The sequence below is a fragment of the Vigna unguiculata genome, chromosome 4, assembly GCF_037176805.1.
Source record: "Vigna unguiculata cultivar grain cowpea cultivar isolate G323 ecotype 2 chromosome 4, ASM3717680v1, whole genome shotgun sequence".
Taxonomy (NCBI): Eukaryota; Viridiplantae; Streptophyta; class Magnoliopsida; order Fabales; family Fabaceae; genus Vigna; species Vigna unguiculata.
Window position 1 is genome coordinate 4,587,702 of NC_140795.1, and position 23,065 is coordinate 4,610,766.

A 23,065-nucleotide genomic window follows, 5' to 3' on the forward strand; every position below is an offset into this window, starting at 1 on the left:
ATCTAAGTGTGAGTTTATGTCTTTAATTTAGTAAAAATGACAAAATTAAATATTATATAATAATAAAAAAATAATAAATACAATGATTTTGGGTTAAAGATAATGTAAATCAATTATGTAGATTGGACAGAACTTGTGGACTACATAGGTAGAATGCAGAATGTCAAGGTTTTTCTTATAAGTATTAAATGCATTTCAAGGGTTAAAAAAATCAAGTTTAAATCAAACATACATTTAAATAGGAAATAAAAATATTAAAATCTATAGGAACAATAATTATATGTCACCAAGGGACAAACAAATTTATATTATCCTCTCAATAAATATACAAAACAATTATACTTATCATTGAGTTCGTCATTAAATAACCAAATAATGACAAAAGCACAAAATCAACAATGCAGAAAAAATGGACAGGACAATGAAAATGGAAATTGAGAGCGACACAAAAGGAAAAGAGAGAGAAAGAATGAAAGCAAATAAAGACTCTGACGGAACAAATAAATATAGATAAAGGCGAGCGATAACGACACTTGCATGCAGAAGTTGTAAATAATAAAATATGAATAAGTATTAATTTAATATAAAAATTTAAGTATATTAATTTTATTTAAACTTGTTAACATAATTAAACATGGAATTAATTTTTAATAACTGTAAACATTCAAAAAAGTGACAATTATTAAAAACAGAAAATGTGCTCAATTATTATTTATTAATAAAATTTAAACAATATAAAATTAAAATTAATTATATTTTTTTTATTATATTAAAATCAAAATGTATCAGTATAATGTATTAAAAACATGTTTATTTTGTAGAAAATTTATTAAGATTTTTTTTAATGTTAGATTGGAAAAACTTTGAACTAATCGTGACTAAAATTTTTGACAACTTGAAAATATTAATTAAAAAATTAAACCAAAAAATAACACCAAAATTAAAAAAAAAAATCATAATTAATTTCAGACAAAATAATGTAACTATATCAATTGAAAATCATTTAAACTGATTTTACTAAAAAAATGGTTATCATCTCCAGACCAATAATAACCTAAACTAATAGTTAACTAAAAAAAATTCTTCCACTAATGCTTTCGTTTTATTAAATATTACAATAAAATTTATATTTAATAATAATTGAAAGGATTTATTAAATAAAAATTCTACAAGCAACACTCAAATAAAATATTTAAAATTAAACCAATTTAAATTATAAACAATTCAAATTCACAATATTTTATATATTATTCTCATCCTCAAATTTTTGACCAGGAAGTTTAGACAAGATTGGCTTTGAAATAATCTCTTTAGCAATGCTTTATCATGGATAAAAATTGTGTTCTTAATTATATTTATTTAAAGATACACAAAACTAATATTACAGTAACAAAAGTTAGAGGAAAAAAGGAATATTTTCCTGTTATATATTAACAAACAAAAAGTGTCTGGATGAGAGAAAGAAAGTGCAGCAAAAGCTCAAATAACAGATAAAAAGTAAAAAAAGAAAAATAAAATAAAATAAAATAAAAGCATATGATCTTATTTTAATGTAAAAATTAGTACATTACTACACAACCATGATTTACCCCAAGTTAACGAAATAAAAAAAAAAAATTGTTGCAAAAAGTTTGAGTCGAGGATAGTGACTAAGAAAGCAGCTTTAAGGAAAACGTAACAGTTGGGTTCACTTTGATGCTTTGGAATCAGAAAATCCCAAAATCCAATTCAACAACTTGTTTTATTCACCTTTTTCTACCCCTCTTTCCTCAAGTCTATTTCCTGCTAAAGGTTTACCACCCTCTTTTCCATTGCATATTCCACCATCCCAAAATGCACATTCCCATGACAAACCAACAAGAGTGACACATTTTTAACATCCCACGACACTATAATTTAAAAAGGGTTAAATATATTTTTATCCCTTAATTTTCGATGAATTTTAAAATTAGTCCATTTCGAAATTTTAGATTAATTTAGTCTTTTATCTTTTGAAATATGTGGATTTAGTCTTTTTAATAAAAATTTGTTAGGTTTATTTGATGTTTCATATGCATTTCAGGATTGTATTTAAATTATTTATAATATTTGACACATTTTTGCTTTAATGTTAAGTCAAATACTAGTATGAAACACGTTTGAAATGTCAAATAAACGTAACAAAATTTGATTAAAAGGACTAAATCCACATATTTCGAAAGATGAAAAACTCAATTGGTTCAAAGTTTCGAAATGGACTAATTTCAAAATTAACTAAAAGTTAAATGATCAAAAATATATTTAACCCTTTAGAAAGTACTAATATTTCGACGCCACACTATTTTTACAAAGACTATTTTATTCTTCTATTATCTCTATTAATCAATTCCATGATTAGAAAAAACTATTTATAATGAATAAAAAATTGAAAGTGATTTTATTTATAGTTTAAGCAATTAATTTAAAATAAACTACTTTTATGCATTATACTTAATAAGCAAAAACTCATGTATTTTTCTAAACATAAAATAAATTTAATATAATATCTTATGTCTTTAAAAAGTTTGTGTGGATATTTGAATTTTCCAACTTCTTTATTCTCTAATAAACTATTTATCCTCTATTTAGATGATGATTTTAAATTCATTTCATCAAAAAATTAAATATATAAAATAATGTCATATTTAAAATAAAAAATATGAAATAAATAAATTATATAAATAAATATGTATTAGAAAGTATATTAAATTTAAAATTAATATACATGATAGTTAAATTTTAAATCACTAAAATGAAATTGTATAATAAGTGGAGGGCAAATTACTTACATGCCATTTCACTGCTGAATAATAACATAGACATATAATAGGTGAGTAATTAATTTATTAAATATTTAAAAGAAATTCTAATTTACTAATTTTTTAATCAGTCTTCATAAAACATTCCTTGTCTTAAGGAATTTGATTCGCCACAGTTAAACCAACGTACCAGTGGCTGTTATACAGTGCTCACAACATTCTTTTTTAACGTTTATTTTTTGTCTCTCTATGTTTTTTCATTTGCGCTTCCTTTCAGACTCAGTTTTTCTCTGTTTGAACAAATTTTCATTCAGTCGTTGTTCATATATTTTCCGAGACGCAACACTCGAACAGTTTCGCCATTTTTCTCGGTGCTCACGTTCGCGCATTTTCTCTCGCGGAATGCGCAGGGATTCCGTTACGACGACACCGTTTCGTTGTTAATTTATCGCATTGGATTCGAGGACGCCAGCGAGGTTGAATCGATCGCAGAGATGGCGGTGGCGCTCGCGGAGAAAGTTAAGATCGGCGTCTGCGTGATGGAAAAGAAGGTGAATTGTCACTCAGAGGTTCTTTCTTTCATTACACTTAATCAATCAATCTCGTTTCTTCGTCTTCTATTTCGTCTTTTGTTTTGCGTTTTGATGATTTGGTACTACGGCGGCATAGTTTCGGATTTCGAAGCGAGTTTGAACTTCGAAGAATGCGCGCGATTCCCTGCCTCTGTTTTTCTGTCCTCATTGCTGGATTGGATTTTGCAGGTCTTCTCTGCGCCTATGGGACAAATTTTTGATAGGCTACAAGCGTTTGGTGAATTTGAGGTAGGTGAACGAGTTTGCGTTTGCAGTGTTCTGGTTTTTTTATTAGATGTGGTGGCTTGTTGTTGAATAAACTAGGAATGAATAACAGAGTTTGGATTATTCGATTTCTTTTTTAATGCTAATGTAAACCATATGAGTGAATAATACGAAACGATTATATATCTTAATAGTTTAATTTCCTTCCACAACTTTACATTTTCAACATAAAAAATTACAGTTGGTATTTACACAACTTTTACTATAATTATAAAAGTTCACGAATCATCTATCACGTGAGATGCGTGATGATTCATTGTCAGCACATATACTGCTTACTCAAAGTTTATAATGTATTTTTATGAGTTGACTCTTAATGCATTGTTAGTGTAAAATATGTTATATTATGGATCATTGTATAATTCTTAACTTTTAACCAAATTATAGTAAAAGTCAACAAACTTATTTTCTGTGATCAATGTTATATTCTGTGATTACACGATAGAATATTGTCAAAGCTCAGTACATACTCCATTATTTATCCTGTTTCTATTATATATTATTTTGTTCTGTGAAAGAAACGGCTGAGTTGGTAATTGTGTTTTCCATTTTTTTTTTCAATGTTTTTTTTTCTGTTTATTTTTATTCTTATTTGATATTTTTTGTCTTATTTGTAGGTCATACATTTTGGGGACAGAGTGATCCTTGAAGAACCAGTAGAGAGGTATGATAGTCTTATTCGTATAGCTGGAACCTTAGTTTGAACTCTAAATTTTGGAGAGCAATATTTGTGGTCCTGTTTTAGAAAAAAAAGTTTCACGTGTGTATTCCGATGAGTCTTTTATTATAATGCATCCAACTTAGGGAGTAGGAATGAAACAGTTGGGCAGACAGAAATTGGGAATGCAAGCAAGGTGAAACTTTTGTAATTACAAGGTTATCAACGAAAAATACAAAGGAAAATAAACTAAACATTCCCTAAGTTTTAGTTTTCACCATGGGAAAATGATGGAATTTTTGAGGATGTGGAAAGTTTCATTCACATGTATCAGTTAAACATTTATAATATCCTATTGTATGTTTGTGATTACATTCTTTTAAGTTATTTTGCTATGTTTGAGTTTGCTATAATATTATTTTTACTGGAGTTTGAGATTGCTGAAGTGTTTAAACTTTGTTGATTTTGGAAGGAACTAAAAACAACAGTGCCAACGTTTCTTTACGGCACGAATCTATATGAACTGCTTAAAAGTTCCATGATGACTTGACATCATTAATTGTATTTGTACTTGGTACATTTAAGTTACAGATGAACTGTTTTATTTTTGTTGACCTTGTGGATGTTTAAGGCTATGCCATTCCAGTAATGTTTAAATATTGTATTATTTCAGCTGGCCAATATGTGATTGTTTGATTGCTTTCTATTCCTCGGGATATCCCCTTCAAAAGGCGGAGGCGTATGCTGCTTTAAGGAAGTAAGCTTGTTTATTTACCAACTTCATTTGATTTTAAGGTTAAATGTATGTTTTGTTACTCACCAGCCTGTATATAAGATAGTGTAAGATCGTTAAAAGTTGGGTTATTAAGCACTAAAATGTTCTTGAATTACATATAGGCCCATGAACAGCTACATCCGTGATGGTCAAATTCTTGTATAAATATAATATAACAATACATATATGCTAGCTTATTGACAATCATCTTCTGAAAAAAGAAACCTTTATTTTCTGGTGTATTTAGTTTACATGACTTTTGATGTGAGAATTTTTATGGTTCTTTGCTCTGATATTTCAAGGTAATTTCATTTTCTGACGCTGAAATTGGGAGGGGATTTATTTTACTGTCTAGTGGAACTGTAAGGCGTTTGTGCTGCTCTTTTCAAATGTTGTGTTGAGAATTAGGCGTCACCACTGACAGTAAATTCTCCGCTAAGTTTGGTATGAGTGTAAAATGTGTTATTCATGAATTTGCATGCAGATTAAGACACGTGAAGTGTACAATTATGAGAAACTAGTCATTCTTGTGTATAAACTTTTATTAGATTGCGAGAGAAATCAGAGAGAATGTCTTGTAATTAGATAAATGCCAGTAGCACACTATTATTGGTTGAAATTTATTGAAACTTCAAAACTTTGGTAGGTCCCTCTTCTTATTTAATAAGATTCTCTTGATTTTTTAGTTTTCAATAAATTTCAATCAATTGTAGAGTGTGTTAGGAAGAGTATTGGTAGAATGATGAAAGTACAAAGATGACGAGTCACCAGGTAACAACTCTACTAAGTCAGGCTGAGTTTGTTATTACAGTCTGACAATTGCAGCTGTAACTAACTGTGCTGAAATACAAAGGTCAGGCTATAGAAAATCCTGAGATATACTTAAGAAAAATATTCTCTTGCAACTTTTAAGTTGCTTCTGAATCGTAAAAATAATTGAAACTGATCGTAACTAGAATTAGCCTCTAACTTCTAGGAAGATTTTGAAATCTTCACAGGGTATTATTGATCCACGAATGGTTTGACTCTCACACCTCCTTTTTCCTAGTGGAGGTTCCTGCAATATTGAATCTATTATCCTGAAATCGTTTTCCTTCCTAGAGAAGGATATGATAGAGATCTCAATTAACCACACTGAATCATTCTTGTTTAATTAGTGTTACTGTAGAATTAGTGGGCTATTGCTCAAATTTACAGCATATATTGTCTGTTGCTTTGTTTCTGTTTTTTAGTTGTATAATATATGCACTCATATAATAGTTTCTTAAAATTGATAAATGGAGTGATTCCAAGAAAATGAGAAAAGAGTGAGAAAGCTAGAAAAAAAATCGGAGAGAGATCTGAACTAGTATTCTGTTATTAAAACCTTATCTCTGAAATATGAAGTAAGAACAACTACAGTTGACCGGCAACAGCTAACAGCATTCAGATAGAGTGTCAGGGTTGAGTTGCGGAGTATGAGTCTTAAGTCGTACATAGGAAGTGTGGGATTGTTAGACTTTGAACTCTCCAATTACAATAACTGGATTTTGCGGAGTATGAGTCTTAACTGCCGACAAAAGGACTGGACAAGCGGAAGATTATCTTCTCTAACAATGATTTTCTACAGTTTGTTACAATTTTACTTTGAATGTTTGTATGAGAAGGTTTACTGGTCTAAAAACTAGTCATGCACTGTGATGCAGGCCTTTTGTGGTAAATGAACTGGAGCCCCAGCACCTTCTTCATGACCGGAGGAAAGTATACAAGGTACATGGATGGAATCAATCTCCCTCTTTTTTAGGTTTTGATCTAAAATCTTTGTAATTTTCACGTATGATGAAGCTTTCTTCTTTTGGCTTTGAATGCCTTGCAAATGTGCTATTTAGCTTTGAATGCTGATAACTCCGCTTCGCATGCTGTCTTGACTTTTCCTTCATGGTCTGGCTTGGGTTTCGAATTAAGGCATTAACTTTTTCTCGTTGTTTATTTAACGTCTGATATTTATATGTACATTTTTAGCATGAAGCCAAGCCAATGAAGTGAAAAACTGAACTTTGAGTTTCTGTTAGTTCGTGTATTGCTAAGGAAGGAAAAAGAAAAAAAAAATCACTCATTAAAGTTATATTGGTCTTGTCCTCCCCTCTTCCCTGGGACAGACTTTTAAACTTAGTGAAGATCATATTTCTATTTATTGTTGTTAGTTATGAATGTATGACCAATTACAGTAAAAAATGCTATGCTGTTTCTTTGATGATATATATATATATACATATATAATTTATTTTTATAAATGTTCAATTTTGGGCTTCAAGCGTCTTGAAATGTTTGGAATCCCCGTTCCAAGATATGCCCTTGTAATTAGGGAAGTCCCGTACCAACAATTGGATTACTTTATTGAGGAAGAAGATTTTGTTGAGGTTCATGGCATGCGGTTTTTTAAGCCATTTGTGGAGAAGCCTGTTGATGGTAAGCTTGTTTCTTGTGTGGGTGAAACTCTTTACTTTGCTTCCGTCTCTTTCATTAGTAAATTGTTTTTCGTACAAAGTAACTGATGAATGATATGTGCATTGTATTGGCTTGTTTTATCGTGGGTTGGGGGATGTTCATTTTGTTCCATTTTTTTTTTCTGCGAATCATTGTTACATGTAATGTACATTGGCTTCTTTTATCATGTAACGATTTTAGGGGGTTTTCTTTTTGTTCCTTTTTTTTTACCAAGGAGTCACTGATATACGTAATTTACATTGGATTGTTTTATCAAAACAAAGAATTTCGGTCGTGTTATTTTTGTCCCATTTTCTTTTATTAGGCAGCCCAAGTGTTAACTCATGATATAAGGAGTGGGATCATTGTTCTCTGCAATCGAATTTTCAACTGGGGGAATCCTAATCAATAAAAGTTAATCTTACTAAAATAAATATAATTTAAAAAATCTTAACCATTGAATCGAAACTACATCACTGGGCAGTTTTATTGGACTCCAAGTGATCATATCCTGTGGGTGCAGACACAAAATACTCAGAAAAAAATTTCAATATTACTTCACAGCTTAATATCGACATTTATATAGATGAAAATCAGCTAACATGTTTTGAATATGTGAAATTCAAAATTTCAAGCGGAAACAATAGGGAATAGCATTCACTCACACTATGTCTTACAAGTTGTGTGATGTAAATAATCGTTCATCTTTGTGTTTTTTATTATGCAAGGAGTATAAAAGGGATTACATCTTCAAATCACGACTAGTAACTTCTATAACTGGTTGTTATATCTTTATGTCATTTCTTGAAATGATGGAACTCAACTGCATGTGGTCATTGACTATTTGGCAGGAATAATAAAATACGTAATAGGTAAATGAATACATTACCGAAAATAAGCTACTTTATCGATTTTTCTGCTTGATAAAAGTATTTATAAGTACACCCTAGTGCATTAATCATATACCAAACTTGCACAGCACATGGGCCCTATGCAGCTGTTCCTTTTCAGAGACATGTGCTGGACTTACAAGGCTCATGGAAAATGTTTTAACTTGTGCTGCAATTTGTTACATTGCATTCATGGCACTTTGAATTTATTAAATAATGAGCCAGACTGTCAGGTTTATATTACATGCATTTGCATGAATCTTATACCTTATACTCCTGCATAATAGACTGACTGCCTATGATTCATTTATTGTGTGTATATTGTGTGTTACCTACTATATTTTAACTGTGTAAAATAATGGTGTTAGTTCTCATTGCAAAAATAAGTTGAATTTTTGTTCTATTTAACAGAATATAACTGAATTTCCAGCTGTGTCTCTGGCAGAAATCCTCTATAATCAGTAATTTCTGATTCTACTAAAAGAGAAAACCTGATCCTTTTTATTACTAATAATAATTAGACCACATGCAAAATATCTTAAAATATCACAACTATTCTTAAGTAAATCCAATAGGATTAGCTCCTTATATATATATATATATATATATATATATATATATACATAGTTGATATTCTCACAAAAGCACTTCTTAGGAATCACTTTGCAGAAATCAGATTTGAGTTCAGACTCTGTAATATATATCAACAACCTGCTGTGTTGTTTGAATGTAGGACAATTGAAGAATTTAATTGTTTACTTTTTCTTAGAAAAAATATCTATTGATATTAATGTGTTTTGTCTGATCATGATGGACTGCATTCTGAGCTACACTCATTGTTGTTTTTGGTGTTTTGAAGGAAGAAACTCCTTGTTTCGTGGAAACCTTGTGTTTGTACTAGAATCTCAACTATAAACAGATGATTTCTATAATTTGTTTAGAATTCTGTGTATCTTTTTTCTCTAACCTCAAGAATAAACACTTTTTGTTGTTGGTAAAATGAAAATTTCATGTTCCTTTTCTTTGCTCTTTTGCTAATTTATCTGTTATGACTTAGGGACACAAGGTGATGTAATGAGAATCTTAGATAATTTGATGAAGGGCCTGTTGAAACCATTTGCATCATTTTTTTCTCTTGCGTACCTTAATACTATGTTAGTGTTTACTTATCCTACTTTCAATTTTTTGGGGTTTGCTATTGCGAGTCCTCCAACATGATTTTCTTGTTGTATAAGATACTAAATGAATGGAAGTTATAACTCCAAAATGCCTTAATTGTGCAATCATTATTGAATTATACACTCAAATACTCATGATTGGAAATATATTTCTCAAATTTTATAATAACTGGCATTTTTGTGCTTTTTGAAGCTGATAACCACAGTATAATGATATATTATCCCAGTTCAGCTGGTGGAGGTATGAAGGAATTGTTTAGGAAGGTGAGCTTTAGGCACTTTCCCTAGGTAGGTGGGTCATGTGTGTAATATTCTACTATTAACATGATATGATTTGTAGAAGACATTCTTTTTCTAATAGACTTATTCAAACTGATTACTATTTTGGTTTGTTTTCTGTCGAAATAACTAACCAGGGATGAGGTTGTATTAATTCTCACCAGTCTAATAAACATCAATCTATTCTGTCATATTATTTTTAAATGGGAGGATTACGTTGGTTGGGATGTCCGTATGCTATCTCCAACAATTATATTGCAATACAATCTTTCGAAAGCATATATAATTAGTCGTAAATATAAATGTATAAAATTCTCTATGCCTTCTTACAACTTGAGCTTTAACATCGCTTGTTTTTCAGTAACATGCTCTTTGGATAATTTATTGTGCTTCCTTTATCTCTTTTACGAGTTATAGTTAATCAACTTGGTCTCTGTTTTGTGTATAACATTATCTTAGGTTGGAAATAGGTCCAGTGAATTTCACCCAGACGTGAGAAGAGTAAGGCGTGAAGGATCTTACATTTATGAGGAGTTTATGCCAACTGGAGGGACAGATGTTAAGGTTTGGCAGTTTTGAGATTTATGTTGCTTTCTATTCTTTTTCTCTTAAATGTATTTCAAATGTTTCTCCATATCTTTTGGCAGATTAGAATGGTCTCTTTAAATTTTGATAAATGACTGTAGGTGTACACAGTAGGTCCTGAATATGCTCATGCTGAGGCAAGGAAGTCACCTGTTGTTGATGGTGTTGTTTTGAGAAATCCTGATGGGAAGGAAGTAAGTAGAATTCATCGCTTTTCTCAGATATTCTTTCTCTGTTCTCATGGTATAAATTTGGTCTTCGTTGCCTATCAATTTAGCATTACAAGATGGTCCTTCTTATTTATTAGTCCATTCCGAGGAAAAACTTTTTCCTACTTAGGTCTCATCATGTTATTTTCTGTCAATCTCTAGGTTTCCAGTTATGCAGCTTTAAAGCAATATATGTGTTTCTGTATGAGTTTCTTTTTTCATCTTTTTGGGTTACATTTTAGTTAAATGAAGGACACAGATCCTTTTGGTTGGGCCGAACATTGTGCTTTAAATATTCTTCTTTTCATACATTCAATCAATGAAACGGTGCTTGGTATTTCTGTTTATGCTTGTTAACTACCAATAGAAAGGCTTACATTAAAATTGATCTTTCTAGTCCTTGTAATTTGAGCAAAAATTATTTTAGTTCCTCTTTTCCCAAATGTTGTCTAAATGAATACTTTAGAAGGAAAACAATCATGTGGCTTGGTAATTGATGATAAGAATGCAAAATCAAATTAGTTTGTCCAGTGTTATTCATATAAAAGAATCTTTTATAATATTTGGACGAGCGACCAAAACCAGCTTTTTTTCAAATTACAAGGACTAAAGACCTCAATTTAAATATGGGGAAAAAATTTACACCAAATTACTAGAAACATATTTATATCCTATCATTGTGAGTAAATAGTCCATGCACTAAGTTTTAGAGGTTCTTTTACATTTTTATCTGATCACATATCGTAGTGTATGGTATATTTGCTAACTTTTACAATGACTATTTAAAAAGTCATGCTTTCATGATTTTGATTGGTTAACATAGTAAAACTTTAATAATAGTGCGTAAAAAGTAAACTATATTCTTTTTATTAGAATTTAATGATTTAATGATAATACACGGATAATCTGAAACTGTTTTATACCGTCATCCAATCCAATCACAAATCACCATTACTATGTCTTTTAAAAAACAATGTGAAAGTAAAAAATAAAAAACTTACCATACATGATGGTTTGTGATTGGATGACAGTTTAAATTCTTTTGCCCTGGGTAGCCTTTTTCTCTTTAATTATTATTTGTGTAAAAGAAAGAATTCATTCGGAAAAGAAAAGATTATTACAAAGAATTAGGCGGCCAAGAGATCCTCTTTAAAGAAAATTTAGAGAACGAAGAAACCTCAAAGAAGAAAAGCTTTACTATCTGGTTCAATATAGCCATTTGGTCCATTCTTTGCAATGTAAGCCCATTGACAACCAACAATAATCTTCACAGCAGGGAAAAGAACTAGCTCCCAAGTGCCTCTACTTAAAACATACACAATACGTAGGTACATACACTTAGGTACATACTATACACTTAGGTACATACACAACACGTAGAGAAAATAAAAGAGCAATTTGCAGGGGATAGTTAGTCACAACGAAGAGTACATACATATAAAGGACTAGGATTGTCTCTGGACTAAATACCTTTACGTAGGACAATGAGGAGCTCATGTGCATGAGACGTTGGTGGTGGTGGGTCAAACAACTTCGAGTCCCAAACCAATTTTTCTCCTTCCATTCTGCACTTTCACAAACAAATACAGCTGCTAATCCCCCCAGCCTCGTCTTCTGCTTTAGCTTCATCATGTTAGATTGTTTGTCTACAATTTTGGTTAGAGCTCACTAGGGTTTGTGTATACTTATGACTGTTAATTACAGCCATAATTCCATGAGTATTGCTTATCTTTAGGAGCTCTAATTGACCAAAATATTGTAGATAACAGTGGAATACAAAGATTTTGATTTTCACTTTGTTGCTTGGTGAAGGGTAGTAAATAACTATGAACTAACTGTATGATATAGAAATGGACCAAATTGTACAGTACTAAGGTGTGGCATAAGTAAGTTGCAATCTTAATTGTGGAAAATTTGCATTTGTACCCAAAAAGTGTGGGCGTAATTTCTATTCCATATTATCCACTTCCTCAAACAAGCACCTGTTTCTTTGGTCTTTTGAGCCTTTCTGGTTGCCTAAATTGGTTATTCTTTTTTGCTGGTAATTTTTAAAAAGTGTTTGCTCTCTAATCGTGCAAACATCTCATGGTTGTCTTAATTTTTGAGTGTATGAATAGAAGGAGCAAAAGTGTACCATTACAAAGCAGGTCAGAATTGCTTGCTTGAAGCAATATTTTAACATTGAAGCTTGTTTGCCTTCTCATTTGGCAGGTCAGGTATCCAGTGTTACTATCTCCTTTTGAGAAGGAAATGGCAAGAGACGTTTGCATTGCATTCAGTCAAGCGGTATGTTGTATTAATGTGGTAACTATACGTTAATAAAATGTATTGTTTTATTTTTAGTGGGTATTATCTTTTAAAACAGTGTGTATGGCTCCTTGGTTGTATAGTTGGATTTATTTTTGTGTACAATTTCTGTACTAATCACTAATCCTAATGTTGTGTAGGATTGTATTTTCTTAAAACTGCTATTGAATCATGTCAATCACCATATTCCTATCTCTCTTTTCATTCTAGCTGCTTGTTCTTTTATTTTATAGCCTTTTTGCCTCTCTGTGAATTTTGATCTTTAGCTTAGAAAATATGTTCGAAATCCTCTTGCTGATAGTTTAACCATCTTGATAAGTCCTATCATCGAATCAATCTAGTGTTTTAGAAAATGAATCTTATTATTTCAGTGGATTTATTCCAAAAGAGTGTATCTCTAATTTTATTTTTCCAAGGAAATCCTAAAGTGAATTAAATTCTATTTCTTCACTTTGTCTGACTTTGTAAGTATGGGATTGTGAATCTGTGAGCTAACTGTAATGTAGGTAAAATGTGGCTGGGCCAGTGAAGTATGCACAGTATTTTATGAGTTTCTATTTAATGAATGTGATTCTTTTTAGAATATTGATTCAGTGAAATCCTTATATGAGTATAAGAAAATAATTTCTCTGATCATCTTTATGCCCTCCTTTAAATTTATGTTGCTTTCAGGTTTGTGGATTTGATCTCTTGAGAAGTCAGGGACGCTCATATGTTTGTGATGTGAATGGATGGAGCTTTGTTAAAAATTCGTACAAGTAAATTTTGAATTAGATATTTTTGTTTTGATATGGACATAATGGTTTAAAATACTTTATTAGATTTTCACTTTCTTTATATTAACAGAAAATCATAGGATCAGTTCTTCCCAATTTGATATATATCTGATTATCCCTTCTATCTTTAGTAAATATTGGAAATGATAGAGATTCCAATACTTCAAAAAGTTAAAAATGCTACACTGAATGATTAGTGAGAACTTATATCATCGTAACCAATGTGAATAGGGTGTTGAATTCTGATTGCATCCAATAAAGTTCCTTTTGCTGGAAGCAACATTTCTAATAGTTTCCATTGGGATTAATATGCATATGTAACTGATCTTTGGAAAAGAATGTCGCAAATTAAAATTCTTATCTTGTTTTAGGCAATCACTTGTCATGTTGAATGGTTGGCTGGATATTGTCTGTCATTTTTTATATTCTATATTTGTAATTGTTGAAAATCTCACATTGACTAGAAATGTGGTCAAAGTATATTGGTGCAAGTCTTTCCTTACAAGTTCGTTTTGTGAGATTGAGTTGCTTAAACTCTATTTTCCGAGCTTAAAGCCTATTTTCCAAAATAATATCAAAGCCAATCCTAGTGAAGTTTGTTTGGCCTATCACAGATATTCTTTCCCGCCCTCAAAATGCATAGTCCTTGGCTAAGAAGTTGTGTTAGAAATCTCATATTGACTAGAGATATGACTAAATTATAATATATAGGAAGGTGCAAACTTAACCTTACTATCCAATTTTGTGAGGCTGAGTTATACTTAAAGTCGACTTGATGGTATCAAAACCTATCTTAGCAGTGGTAGTTAGTTTTATCATGCCACCTTTTATTGAACTACTATTGGATCAATCATAAATATCTAGTCTCAAGCTCAATGTGTCCATTCCTTAGCTAGGAGTGTGTGTTGGAGATTCCACATCAACTAGAAGTATAGTCAAATTATAATATAAGTGGGTAAACCTTACTTTAAAAGCTGGTTTTGTGATATTGAATTTGCTTAAAGTCTAGTTTCTAAATGTAACACATAATAATTATTTCATATGAAGAGTACATAAGACAAATTTACAGAGTATGCATATCATAGTGCTCGATGAATTAAGGAAAGACAAATAAAATGTTTTGATTTCATATGTTAAACCATTATTGATCTATCACTAAAGCTTGTCGCATGCCCCGGCTCTTCAATAGGCACTACTAATTTTGTCAAAGCAAAGGTAAATAATCCAAGAGAAGAGAGTATGAAGAGGAATGTAGGCGAAAAAACCTTTAAATTTGTCTCTTCATCTCTTATGTACTTTGCTTATTACTATCACAAACTCACATGCTTTATATTACCATAATGATTACATATACAATGTATATGTTACCCATAATGATTTTTATTACGTAATTTCCTTCTGTGTCATAGTCATTACAAAGTGATGAAAATTAGTTCAAGGGAAAAAAATTCCCCTTGTCATTTATGTACTCTTACATAAATTACAAATTTGGAACTCTAGAAAAATGATATGACACTTCTAAGAAAATAAAAACCTTTACTTGATTCATGAAATCTTGTTTGATGTATGACAAACTAGCCTTCTAATATTTTTTTTTGTACTACACGTTGTCTCTAGACTTTTTTAGACTATATATACATTATTTCTCAACTTTTTTGTGCTTTTCAAAATCACATTATTTTTTGTTTTTCTACTGAAGGTATTATGATGATTCTGCGTGTGTGCTACGAAAGATGTTGTTAGATGCAAAAGCTCCTCATCTTTCTTCAGTGGTTCCACCAACTTTACCATGGAAAGTAAATGAACTAATCCAACCTTCTGAGCCTCTAACTCGTCAGGGTAGTGGTATTAATGGCACTTTTGGACAATCTGAGGAACTGCGATGTGTAATTGCTGTTATTCGTCAGTATGTACTATTGTTTTTTTCATTTGATTAGTAAAATGTGTGGTTTCTTATATACTATTCACTTTTGGTAGTGGTGATAGAACTCCAAAACAGAAGGTGAAGCTAAAGGTTACTGAGGAAAAGTTGTTGAACTTAATGTTAAAATACAATGGTGGCCGACCCAAATCTGAGGTAATGCTATTTTTGGTCCTTCGACAACTATTATTAAGACTTGCACTATGAGGCAAACAAGTAGTTATCTGGTTGAAACCAATTATATTCTCATCATCTCTATTTGTAGTAATCAATATGGAGACAAGAATATGCAGAAATGAATTAGAAGATTCTAAAGATATTTTCACCTAATCAATATGGAGATATTGAGGAAATTTTTATCCTTATAATCTTGTATTTACAACACTCACCCTCTAGTTGGAATATTGATCATTCCCAACTTCACAAATATCTTGAATATACAATGAGGAAGCTCCTTAATGAAAATGTTTGCTATCTAATTTGTATCAACAAGACCTTCATCTAAATTATATTGGGTAAATAGTCAATTCAATACAATACAATAAGCATTGACATATTTCCCTTTTACTAGAGGAGGCAAAAAAAAGAACAATCTTAGTACAAAAACTTTAATTCCATTAGTTTTGTTTGAACTCCATTAAGGTTGAGGTAATTGAACACGTGTTTGGCTATTTAATAATTGTTACGTGTTTGTTAAAGGGAAAATTAATGTTAATATGCAATTAACCTTGAAGGACACGTTGATATGCATGGGGGAGCATCGTTGCTCCATTGGATTTAGTACCAACGGCACAGTGAATGTGTTGGAGAGTTGATGCGAACTGTGGTTTAGCTTGGCAGAATGGTGATGATGGAAGTGGAAATGATGACAGCCATAGCAAAGTCAGTGACAAAGTAGTGACAGAAGAGGTCGAAAATTAGCATGAAACACAATTTCTAATAAAATTTTACACCAATGAATAGTGGGTCCACCAATAAGGCACAAATGTAGTTTTGGCTCTCGATATCATGTTAAGATATATGTTGAAGATACAAAAGCCTTCTTTAGGAGGCACACCTTGTTACTTCCATTATGAGCTTCAAATCCTATAGGGATTATTGTATAAGAATAGGGGAAATACTTAAGTCTTAGGTTGTTGTGATGTAGATTGGGTTGGTTGTCCCATTGATAGGAGATTTACCACAAGATGTTACATATTCCGTGTGAAATCTTATATTTTTGGAAAACTAAGAAACAAAGTGTTGTTACTTGATCTAATGCTGAAGCTGAATATAGATCTATGCCCCACGTTACGTGTGAACTTGTGTGGATTAAGCAAATCCTTCAAGAGTTGAGATTATGTTTTGTCACGCGTCGTCCACTCATCATGTTGCCCTAGGCACGTGTGACTCACACACTGCCTTTTGGTGGTCGAAATCTTCTTGGTTCACCACACTTTGACTCATCGGATCATTTTGAGCCAATTTCTGCCTTCTCTTCTTCATTCCAAGAGCATTTGGATTGTTTTCTATTTAATCACATTTTCTCTCACTTGAAACCCTAGGTTTCTCTCTCTCTCTCTCTCTCTCTCTCTCTCTCTTCAAAACCCTATGTTTCCTTGTTGCATTTCTAGACCATCTCCCTGCCTCTACCATGCTCAACTTGTGTTCAAGAACTATCTTCTTTGCCATAATTACTACTTGTAAAAAAGGAGGCCTTGGCACTAGAGAAGGGTGTCCTAGGTAGAAGCCATTCTCAATGCATATATTGTAATGGGTCATAACCAAGAAAATTGTTACTCTTTTCATGGCTCTCCTAAGACAACCAATATTTCCAAATCTTAACTTTCTGAGCCGAAGTTCTGTAATAAAGAATATCACAAATATCTTAGGTTAAAATTTGATGACTAAGCACAACCTTTCACTCATTCTATTTTGTCAAAAGCTTGTATTTCTCAAACATTGGAGTGCCAAAGTTCATAGATAATTAAGAGGATTTTGATCATAAGTTGAGCCTCTCTCTATAGTCTCAAGCAATCTCTCCGTGCTTGTCTTGGAAAGTTCAGCCACATTGTCACATCTGCCTTGGAAAATGTGTACTTAATAGTGTATGTTGACGATATAGTCATTACAGGGAATGATGCAACTAAAATCTCTCAGTTAGAGGAACACCTATCCAATCATTTTTAGACCAAAGATCTTGGAAATCTCATATTTTTTGGACATAGAAGTAGATCAATCAAAGAAAGGAGTTGTAATCTTTCAAAGGAAATATGCTCTTAACATCTTAAAAGAGACAAAGATGATTGATTGTAAACCAAGGAATTGTCCCATGGATCCAAATCAGAAATTAATGGTAGAACAGGGAGAAAATTTTCTTTGACCCTAAAAGAGATAGAAGACTGGCCGAAAAACTTATTTATCTCACTATCACTAGACCAAATTTATCTTTTGCAGTTGGTGTTGTGAGTCAATTCATGCAAAATCATTGTATTGATTACTAAAATGTTAATACTTCAACAAGGCTTTAGGACAAGGACTACTTTATGAACATAAATGGAATACCCAATATGGCTGGTTCACCTGTGGATAGACACTCTTGCAGGATATTGTGGTTTTCTTGGAGAAAATATTATCTACTAGAAAAGTAAAAATCAAAATGTTGCATGATCGTTTGCTGAAGCCGAGTATAGAGCAATGACATTCCTCACATGTGAGCTTATATGGGTAAAATAGTTCCTCTATTAATTAAACTTTTGTGAGGTTCAACCAAATGAAGATGCGTTATGATATCCAGGATGTTCTCCACATTGATTCCAATTCATTGTTCCATGAGAGGATTAAACACATTGAAATTGGTTGTCATTTCATTTGAGAAAAGTTGTTGCCTAAGGAATTTTGCACCGAATTTGTTGGATCAAATGATCAACTTGTACATGTACTAACAAAATCCTTGTGAGGACCATTGAATATATTTCTTCCAAGCTTAGGACATACAATATGTGTGCTCCAACTTGAGGATAAGACTGTATTAAAACTTTGGTACTAAGACTGTAATGTTTTTTTCTTCTTTAACTAAAAATGAAATATATCACTATTTTTTGTATTGAACCGACTATTTACCCATAAAAATATGATGAATTGAATAGTAAGATTTTATAGATAATTTTTTCCTAATGTTGTAAGTAGGATATTAAATGCATTACTAGAAGTTGGTAGAATATTAATGTATTATTAGAAGCTAATAGAAGTTGTAAGAAGATTTTAGAGATCTCTTAATTTTAATGTCAGAGTTTTCTATATATAGAGACTAATGTATTGTTTCAAAAGTAGTAATTTAATAACAATCTTCTTTCTTTTATATTAATTCTTTCTAGTTCTAATTTACAGCATGAAATTTTATTCGAGATTCTGAATTCTTAATCTTCTGTGGTATATCAATTGGTATCTTGTTTACAGACAAGACTTAAAGGTCCTTTAATAATTTTTATAAAGTTTTATTTTAGCTAGTGATTGCTTAATCTACGGTGGTTGATCTATTGATCTTTTTTGTTGCAGACAAAACTTAAAAGTGCTGTTGAGCTGCAAGACCTTTTAGATGCCACACGGATGCTGGTGCCTCGCACAAGGTATGTCACCTGTACAAATATTGATCTAGTTATTGTCCCATGCAGTTTATTAGCTTACTTTTTGAGTATCTGGTTTCGGTCTTTTAGCATACATGCATGTGTTATTATTGCATGTGTGTTGAGTTCCCAGATTGCATGTTCCTAAATTAGGTTTAAAAGTAATTATTCTTCACAACTTGTAGGAGCTATTAATACAACTGCTCTAATGATGCTCTTTAAAGTAAAAATCTTAATTATGTGGTCTCGTTGTGAACTTGTGACAATAACTTGATAGATAAATCAGGTTAGTATATATTTTACTAATTATAGCATTATAATGTGTCTAGGAATTATGTTGTATCCATCAAAAACTTTTTTAGGGACTTCCTGAACAGGTTAAGAATCACATTGGTCATGATCTCGCTCATGCTAGTAGAGCTTGATCAACTAATCCTCACCTCCAGTATTATAGTTAAATTTTCATTGAATTTAGTATATATCTTCTGTGAAAGGTAGTTCGGTGCTTATACTCTAGTTTTAACTTTTTTTCTGGGTGTTGGTTGTTTATAGTTAGTTATGCAAACTAAATCTTTCTCAGCCCAGCACTGTTGCTAGGGAGGTGATTGATATGAAGTTCGATAGGCTTCTAGACATGCAGAGGAGTTGAAAAGCTCTTTCCTGCAGATGATTTAATTGCTTTTCTTTTATTATTAGTTTTTTTTCGATTTCTGAAGGATTCAAAGGCCAGTTATTCTAAATCCTGAAGATTTTGGGCTGATTTGACTTTTGTCATGGTTTTAGAGCTTCTGTGGTCTATCACTCCTATCCTTACTTCATTATTTAATGACAATAACAACCAAACATATCCCCCAAAATGGGGTCCGGCTACATGGATATCTATGCGGAGGATCTCTTGTATGCATAATTTCTTTCCTTCCAAATGAAATTTTCTCATTTTTTAAATGTTCAAGCGAGAATAGTGCATCTTTCATTTCATTAGCCATGCTAAAAAACGGACTCTTTCTGTTGCATGTATACTTTGCCATTTATACGTACTACTAATAGTTTTCACCAGTTTTTTAGTCAATACATGTGTATGCTAAGCTGGGTTTTGGAATTAACTTTATATTTGTATATATTTAGACCTGATCTAGAAAGTGACAGTGAGGCTGAAGATGTCGAGCATGCTGAAAAGCTTCGTCAAGTTAAAGTAGTTCTTGAGGAGGTTATTAATTCTCTTGGCACTATTTTATCTATTATTAATAATCTATTATACTTTGTATTATGAACCCATTAGTAATTTGAATTTGAATTAAATTCAGTTTTTCGTGAAAGCTCTCTGCATTATCTTATGCCCTTGATTGGTTTTGTTTTTCATTCCACAAGAAATTTCAGTTCTATATTATCTGTCAGGTATATGAAAAAAAATTCAAATTCATGGCCATTTTGGATTGGGCACATACTCTTATGAGGGTGTAAAAGAATTCATTCTTCTTATTTTTTTCACAATGTTGATTAAGCTATATGGCGGAATGCATTGCGCAACATAGCTGAAGCCCATGACTTGATGACCAAAAGCTGTGCACAAGGAAAAGTTTTCCTACCTGGGTTGTCAGTCATAAAAAATGAAATTAATGATGTTTCTCTTTGTGCATAATACAGGATATTGTCTGTTAGCTGAGACATGCCAAGGCATACTGATACAGCATATAAGCTGGCGTGTCCTTTTAAATCCTGTAAAATTGCTACCTTTTGCATTTTTTTTTATCAAAGTCGTAAGTTATTTAATTTCTTTTTCTTTTCTAATATTATCAGGGAGGACATTTCTCTGGCATATATAGGAAAGTTCAACTAAAACCACTGAAGTGGGTCAAAGTGACAAAAGGCAATGGTGAAATTGAAGAACAACCTGTTGAAGCTCTTATGATTCTTAAATATGGTGGCGTTCTTACGCATGCTGGCAGAAAGCAGGTTCTGAGGCTTAATTTTATATACTGTTAATATTGTTAGAAATAAAAAAGAATTTTCATTTATAATCATCTTTCCTAGTTGTTTGAATTACTTTCTCTTTCACAGGCTGAAGAACTGGGAAGATATTTCCGGAATAAAATGTATCCAGGTAAACATTCAATTCGGTTTACTTCAAGTAAATGACATAAATAGTTGAAATAGAAGGAATATTGTTGATATTCAAACTGTACAGCTATTCCTCTTGTATATAGGAAATTACATAAAATAATAAATTAATTTACTAAAGTATGGAAATTGAACATCCTAAATTAGGGACCAAAACTTACAAATAGGGTCAACTGTAAGGACTAAGGGAATAGTTTAACCTAGTATGTATTTGTGTAGTCTTTGTAAGACATGTTTCATACAGAATCATGCATTCTTATTTCATATAACATGAACTTGTCAATGGTTTGTACTGTGAATGAAGGCAAACTTTTGTGTGCTTTAAATCACAGGAGAAGGTACAGGGCTACTTCGCCTCCATAGTACATACCGTCATGATCTGAAGATTTACAGCTCTGACGAGGGTCGCGTGCAGGTATGGCCTGAGTTGTGCTCACCTTGATCAAGAAAGTCCAAGTGGTTATGTTATCAGTGTTGCAATTATACATCGGCCTTGTTAGTCATCCAATTTTGTTCTTTGGTGTTAAGATATCTTTAATATCTTATTTTCTGTCTCTATTATTATTAGTTTTCATATGTATTTTGGACTTAGCCCATACTTTTTTTATTATAAATATAGTCTCTATGTGTATTTTATACACAAGGGAGATTAATCTCAAATCTTATTTTCTTTATTCTAAATATGGTATTGGAGTTTAAGGTATTTTTTTGGCATCATATGTGAGCCATTTTTTCATGACCTGTGTTGAACAGATGTCTGCAGCTGCTTTTGCCAAAGGTCTTCTCGACCTAGAAGGGCAGCTAACTCCAATCCTGGTTTGTGTTCTTTCTGCTGGAGAAAATATTTTATCTGTTTTTTTATTGGATATACTTGAGATAAATAAAAAAGAGAGAACATTACTTAGAGTGCTTAATTTTCCTTTCTTAGGTTCTCATATTCATATTAAGAGGGGTTGTCCACAGATACAATAAGGAGAGAGAAGAGTAAAAAACAAGAAAAGTCATACCAAGAGTCCTAATACAATGATACGTACAACATAAAACAACTTTTCATAAAGCCTATCTAAGACCTATTCTAACCCTCACCCTCAATCTGAAGCATACAAATATTATATACCAAGCCTGAAATAAATAAATTCAATTTGAGGTCCTCTCGAGGATTTTGTTAACACATGCAAGTTGGTTATTGGATCTAATAAACTCAATAAAAATTTCCTTGGACAACAACTTTTCTCGAAAGTCAATTTCTATGTATTTATTCCTCTTGTGGACACTGGATTGGAAGCAATGTGGAAAGTATCTTGGTTATCACAATAAATTTTCATTCAGTGAATCTCACAAAAGTTTCATTCATAAAGGAATTGATTTATCCACACAAGTTCGCAAGAGGCGTAATTGCCCTATATTTAGCTTCAATTGAAATAGGAGACCAACAAAGAAGAATAAGAAACAAACTGTGAATCACATATTTGACCTTCAACCAAGCTAGAAATGGAGAATCAAAGGCTAAAACAGGGCTAGTAGGTATGGAAATCCCTAAGGAGGAAGCGCGGTGTCACTCTTGTGAGAGGAAGGTGGCGTGTGAACATAATGTGCCTAGCAGTAGCGAATGGAAAAGGTGCACATGGGGCAAATTCAGTCTCTGACAAGGACGGTGATGGACA

At 31.8% G+C, this 23,065-nt stretch overlaps 1 protein-coding gene across 7 annotated transcripts in view; it reads left to right on the forward strand.

Annotated features, from left to right (window-relative positions):
- Window positions 1-3,011: 3,011 nt before the first annotated feature.
- The window catches only part of LOC114180958 (inositol hexakisphosphate and diphosphoinositol-pentakisphosphate kinase VIP2-like), a 31,407-nt gene continuing 11,353 nt past the window's right edge, over window positions 3,012-23,065 (forward strand). The window contains exons 1-19 of one of the 7 annotated variants that reach the window (XM_085672476.1): window positions 3,012-3,346; window positions 3,539-3,598; window positions 4,252-4,298; window positions 4,966-5,049; window positions 6,753-6,816; window positions 7,362-7,515; window positions 9,795-9,865; window positions 10,340-10,444; window positions 10,567-10,659; window positions 12,886-12,960; window positions 13,654-13,739; window positions 15,457-15,663; window positions 15,735-15,834; window positions 19,216-19,286; window positions 20,409-20,490; window positions 21,081-21,236; window positions 21,342-21,384; window positions 21,734-21,816; window positions 22,155-22,217. In XM_085672476.1, the coding sequence (XP_085528602.1) occupies window positions 3,272-3,346; window positions 3,539-3,598; window positions 4,252-4,298; window positions 4,966-5,049; window positions 6,753-6,816; window positions 7,362-7,515; window positions 9,795-9,865; window positions 10,340-10,444; window positions 10,567-10,659; window positions 12,886-12,960; window positions 13,654-13,739; window positions 15,457-15,663; window positions 15,735-15,834; window positions 19,216-19,286; window positions 20,409-20,490; window positions 21,081-21,236; window positions 21,342-21,384; window positions 21,734-21,816; window positions 22,155-22,217 (1,719 nt within the window). In that variant the 5' untranslated portion in view covers window positions 3,012-3,271. Of the gene's footprint in view, window positions 3,347-3,538; window positions 3,599-4,251; window positions 4,299-4,965; window positions 5,050-6,752; window positions 6,817-7,361; window positions 7,516-9,794; window positions 9,866-10,339; window positions 10,445-10,566; window positions 10,660-12,885; window positions 12,961-13,653; window positions 13,740-15,456; window positions 15,664-15,734; window positions 15,835-19,215; window positions 19,287-20,408; window positions 20,491-21,080; window positions 21,237-21,341; window positions 21,385-21,733; window positions 21,817-22,154; window positions 22,218-23,065 lie in introns of those variants that run through there. The other 6 variants (XM_028067256.2, XM_085672478.1, XM_085672477.1 and 3 more) reach the window with 6 other exon arrangements.